Source organism: Chiloscyllium plagiosum, unplaced genomic scaffold (assembly GCF_004010195.1).
Source record: "Chiloscyllium plagiosum isolate BGI_BamShark_2017 unplaced genomic scaffold, ASM401019v2 scaf_12844, whole genome shotgun sequence".
Classification (NCBI taxonomy): domain Eukaryota; kingdom Metazoa; phylum Chordata; class Chondrichthyes; order Orectolobiformes; family Hemiscylliidae; genus Chiloscyllium; species Chiloscyllium plagiosum.
Window position 1 is genome coordinate 1,030 of NW_025201151.1, and position 5,569 is coordinate 6,598.

Genomic DNA, 5,569 nt, shown 5'->3' on the forward strand with positions numbered 1-5,569 from the left:
GTGTCCATTGCTCTCGATATGGTTTCCTCTATATTTGGAAGACAGGACTTCAACTCGCGGAACGTTTTGGGGAACACTCTGGGACACGCGCACCAAACAACCCCACCGCCTTGTAGCCAACCATTTCAACTCCTCTTCCTCATCCACCAAGGACATGCAAATGCTTCCTAGCCCATTTGGCACCTCCCCCTTTACAATCTCTCTTTAAAAGAAAAAAACCAGGACAAAATAGCCTTTTTAAGGTGAGAGCATCCTCATCCAGGTATTGCCAAAATTATCTGTCAACCTAATGAACTTACAACACAGGGCTACTTGCATGCTAAACAGCATTAGCAGCTAGTGATAGCCATGTAATCCCACAACCCGCAGAGCAAGTCTAAGATCTGCAGTCATCCAACTTCTAATCATGAACAGTGGTGGACAAATAAACAACTCACAGGAGGCAGCGGCTGCTTCACAGATATCTCCATCCTCAATAACAGGAAAGCCCACAAATCAGTGCAAAAGATAAAGGTGAACCTTTAGCAACAATCTTCAGCAAAAAGTGCTGAGTGAATGATCCCTCTTGGTCTTCTCCAAAGGTTCTCAGCATCACAAATGCCAGACCTAACCCAATTTGACTCACTCCATGTGACATAAAGACATGGGTTGGAGGCACTGGATACTGCAAAGGCAATGGGCCCTAACAATAGTACTGAAGACTTGTGTTTCAGAACTTGCCACACCCCTAGCCAAACTGTTCCTGTATAGCTATTATACTACCAGCTACCTGACAATGTAAAAATTACCCAGGTACGTCCAACACACAAAAAGCAGGACAGATCCAACCAAGCCAATTACTGGCCCAACAGTATACTCTTGAACATCAGTAAAGTGTCATCAACGGTGCTATCAAGCAGCACCAGCTCAGTAATAACCTACTCAGTGACACCCAGTTTGAGTTCTGCCAGCTCCTGACCTCATTACAGTCTTGGTTCAAACATGGACAGAGACGAGATGAGAATGACTGCCTTTGACATTAAGGCTGTAACTGATGAAATGTGGCATCGAGGACACCAAGCAAAACCAGAGGCAATTGGAATCAGGGAGAAAATTCACCATTGATTGGAGTTCTCCCTCTAAGCTGCATATATATATATATATAGGAAACCATATCGAGAGCAATGGACACAGTTGTGTTTTCTACACTGGGGAGACAGGATGACAACCCACAGAACGTTTCAGAGAACATCTCTGGGACACATGCACCAAACAATCTCACCAACCTGTGGCCGATCACTCCAACTCCCACTCTGCCAAGACATGCAAGTCCTGGGCTGCCACCACCACTAAACTGTGATACTGACTTCCATTTCTGGAAGTCATTGCGTGTACCAGTCTCTGAGGTCTGCACAGCAATTAAGAAAATTCAAAAAATGCTGCTTGGCACACAGGAAGATGGTCACGCCTGTTGGAGGTCAGCCATTTCAATTCCAAGACATCTCTGCAGGAGTTCCTACAGGTCACTTTAAAGGCTCAACCATCTTCAGTCGCTTTAATGACCTTCTCTCACCATAAGGTCAGAAATGCAGATATTCAGTGATGATTGCACAATGTTCAGCACGATTTGCAACTCCTCAGAAACTGAAATAATCCATGTCCAAATACAGCAAGATCTGGGCAATACCCAAGCTTGGGCTGACAAGTGATGAACAGTCTCCACACTAACTCTTAGATGCACTGCACCCAAGTGCAGAACCTTCACCTAGGAGGAAGACGACAGCAGATACACGGAACACCACTGCCTGCAAGCTCCCCTCCAAACCACACATCAAGACTTGGAATTATGTCACCATTTCATCTGTGTCATGGTGTCAAAATATTGAAACACCTTCCTCAACAGTATTATGGGTCTACTTACAGCACATGGACTGCAGCACATTCTCAAGTGCATTTAGGGATAGGCTATAAATGCTGGGCTAAGCCATCCACATCCTCTGGTACAATAAAAATGAAACAGAACTTCTCTAAACAAGCTCTTTTAACGTGACAGCAAGGTAAGTGTTGCCAAAATCCTTCTTAAGAATTATATCTCTGCATACCGGAGGGCTGATACCAGTGAGGAATCGGCCAGTAACAAAGCCGCCTGAACGTGGAGTGAAATCATAAGGTTGGAAACAGGGCAATGATTTCCCAGATGGCATCAGCGGAGGACGTTTTCCTTCTAGTTCAATCTGACCAAGGAGGCATGAAATCTGGAAACAAAAGAAAATCAGTTTACTCGTGATATAATCTTATCATTTCATGAGAATCACAGACAGAAACAGATTCAGTTTTCTGTATTACAAATTAAAAATGTTTTGACTATTTAAAATATTAGCAAAATTGCCTTGCATTAGACCTCGCTCAGAATGACAAGTCTTACTAATTGCCTTCTATTAGATTCCTCGATTACAACAGTGAGCAAATCCATCAGATATGCAGCATTTCCCAATGTTCTGAAAGGCATCTTTTTTTCAAATACTTTTTTTCATATTTCTTTCCATTGATTTTCAGGGTTCTAGGTGAAATTAGGCTGTCCATTATGATCTGTGTATGGAGACATCCAAATCATTTTGTTCTTCCACAGCCTCTAGTTCCTCTTGATTTAGAAATGTTTCTCATTTGCCATTGTCAATTACGAAGTGACAATAGCTGACTTCGGCACACTGTGCTCCAACTGCTGTGATTGCATCCTCTCATTTAGTTTGTCTATGTTCTTTTGTAACCACACATCATTTCCCAATAAATGTACAAAGTCCCCTAATTTAGTGTGGACTGAAAATGTGCATATACAACTCCAATCCATCAAAGTCATTAATAAATCACAAAATAGCTTAAAGGTAAGGCCCCAGTATAAGGAAGGGAACTCTGTTAATCACACACTGTTAAATCAGTCAGCAACTCGTTTATCTAAACTCTCTGTTCATTGCAAACAACTAGTGATTCATAATCACAAGGTTACATTAGAGTGCATGCCCCCTCGTTTTCCTCCAAAGTGTCAGTGCAGAATTCTTTTAAATTGTACTGGAAATCAATACTGACAATATCTGATACTTCCCTATGTATTATGCTTGTGACTTATGCAAAAAAATTTAACTAGATTCATTTGATCATTGTTCGGATCTGACATAAGAGGCCCACATGCACATTTAGTGTAAAATTGCTTGGCAGTTCTAGAAAAAAAATTACCTGCATCGTATTAACAGTTGAACCTTTGGCACCAGACTGCACCATGAGTTGCAGGTTATTGTCAGGAAATAGTCTATGAAGACCCAGGGGCATACACACCTGTCAATCAAGCAAACATACAACACACATTAGTAGTAGAGTAAATAAAATCTATAATCACAACAGAAGAGAATATTTGTGTTATGACACGGAAGTGAACCCCTCTGTTAATTAAACAAAACACTCAGAAAAGCTCACCTTGTCTCAATCTGTTAAAATATGAGTGACAGAACTCCCAACTTCTACTATTTAGAGAAAGTATTTTTAACTCTAAAAGTAAACATTAAACAACAACTATTCACAACTCCAAGCCCCGTTTCTCTTAACTGCTTCGTACCTACCTCCAACTCTATAACAATACTGTTCCAACCTAATTTCAAAATCACACAGTCGCTTTCTTCTTCTGTCTTCCCTCTTCTGACTGAGGATCTCTCTGGGTGGTTTTCTTTCTTTTTACTGCAAGTATGTGTTATATGAAAAGGTACCTTTTTGATAGAGTGTGTCTCCTAATTTCTTAGAGAGCTAATATCTTGCTCTCGATGTATTTCTGTCTTGAGGACAGTTGCTCTCTCTCCAATTTTCAAAACTGTCAAATACCCTAACATTGGATCATCTCATTGATGTGATGTTAGCAAAACCATAAATTCAAACTCAATTGGCTTTTAGTATCTTTGGGCATAATTTAAACCGATTGGTTAAAGTCAAATTGTTGTCACAGCCAAATCTTACATATTTTCAATTTTTTAGTACATCATGGGACTGCCAATTAGTCATATACATAGGTGTTTTTAAGCTCTCAGTTCAGAATAGCATCCTCTCTCTCTGAAAAGTACAGTACACGCCTTCAACTTCATAACTGTTTTGGTGTAATTAACTGATTGCAAGAGAATGAAAATCATACAAATGGTTCCTTCTGTCAGAAAAATCACCCATTAAATTTGTGCAATCAGATGAACAAGACTGAAAGGTTTTCTCCCAAAGTTCGTGAGAAGATTTGTAGCTCGGGTGCTCATTGTTGTGGTTCTGTTCGCCGAGCTGGGAATTTGCGTTGCAGACGTTTCTTCCCCTGTCTAGGTGACATCCTCAGTGCTTGGGAGCCTCCTGTGAAGCGCTTCTGTGATCTTTCCTCCGGCATTTGTAGTGGTTTGAATCTGTCGCTTCCGGTTGTCAGTTCCAGCTGTCCGTTGCAGTGGCCGGTATATTGGGTCCAGATCAATGTGCTTATTGATTGAATCTATGGATGAGTGCCATGCCTCTCGGAATTCCCTGGCTGTTCTCTGTTTGGCTTGTCCTATAATAGTAGTGTTGTCCCAGTCTAATTCATGTTGCTTGTCATCTGTGTGTGTGGATACTAGGGATAGATGGTCGTGATAGCTGAACACCAACTAGCCACGAAACGACACGAACAGCTATCCTTAGTAGCCACACATGCAGATGACAAGCAACATGATTTTGGCAAATACATTGTAGAGGTGTTCTTCCTCTTTTTGCAGTTCTGGTGTGCTGCAGTGTGTTATGGCCTTTTTGAACAGTGTCTTGATGCAACTTCTTTTGTGTGTGTTGGGCTGGTTGCTTTCATAGTTCAGGACTTGGTCTGTGTGTGTGGCTTTCCTGTATACCTTTGTGGTGAATTCTCCATTCGGTGTTCTCTGTACCATCACGTCTAGGAATGGGAGTTGGTTGTCCTTTTCTTCCTCTCTAGTGAATCAGATTCCTGTGAGTACCACTACAAATGCCAGAGGAAAGATCACAGAAGCGCTTCACAGGAAGCTCCCAAGCACTGAGGATGTCACCTAGACAGGGGACAAAACGTCTGCAACACAAATTCCCAGCTCAGCGAACAGAACCACAACAGTTTTCTCCCAACTCCAGCTGGACCAATCATTCGATTCATCACAAGTGGTCAGAGCTGGATTGCTGCCTCAAAGAAAAATTATGTATAAGCAAGAAACAGGAGCATCAGTAGGCACATAACCCTTTAAATAGGCTCCAGAATCCAAGAGAGAATAGTTAATCATCAACATTAATTCCACTCTCCCGTTCTCTCAATATCCCTCTATTCCCTTTCAGTCCAAGAATCTATCGATCTGTCTTCAATACACTCCACAAATGAGCCTCTGCAGCCTTCTCAAGCTCGAGGAAAAATTCACTTCTGTGAAGAAATTTCTGTTCATCTTAGTCTTTAATGGCTGAGCTCTTAACCTGAGATGGTGCCCACTAATTCTAGACTTTACAGCCAAAAGAAACAGCCCATCAAAACTTCAAAACATTTAAGGATAAATAAGATGAATTCTCCTTTGTCTAAATTCCATAAAAAATA

The 5,569-nt window shown here is 41.4% G+C and overlaps 1 protein-coding gene across 1 annotated transcript; it reads right to left on the minus strand.

Moving 5' to 3' along the window:
• Positions 1–1,991: 1,991 nt before the first annotated feature.
• On the minus strand, positions 1,992–3,335 carry LOC122546121 (DNA-directed RNA polymerase I subunit RPA1-like). Its single transcript, XM_043684941.1, has 2 exons — positions 3,211–3,335; positions 1,992–2,234 (listed from the first exon to the last, which is right to left on the minus strand). The coding sequence occupies exons 1-2, from the start codon at positions 3,301–3,303 to the stop codon at positions 2,007–2,009; spliced, it is 321 nt and encodes a 106-aa protein (XP_043540876.1). The 5' UTR covers positions 3,304–3,335; the 3' UTR covers positions 1,992–2,006.
• Positions 3,336–5,569: the final 2,234 nt, after the last annotated feature.

Excerpts from the sequence above, each read along its gene's own strand:
- LOC122546121 (XM_043684941.1), bottom strand. The coding sequence starts at position 3,303 with ATGCCCCTGGGTCTTCATAGACTATTTCCTGACAATAACCTGCAACTC. Across the intron at positions 2,235-3,210 it reads CAACTGTTAATACGATGCAG|ATTTCATGCCTCCTTGGTCA; the intron begins GTAATTTTTTTT and ends TTTTGTTTCCAG.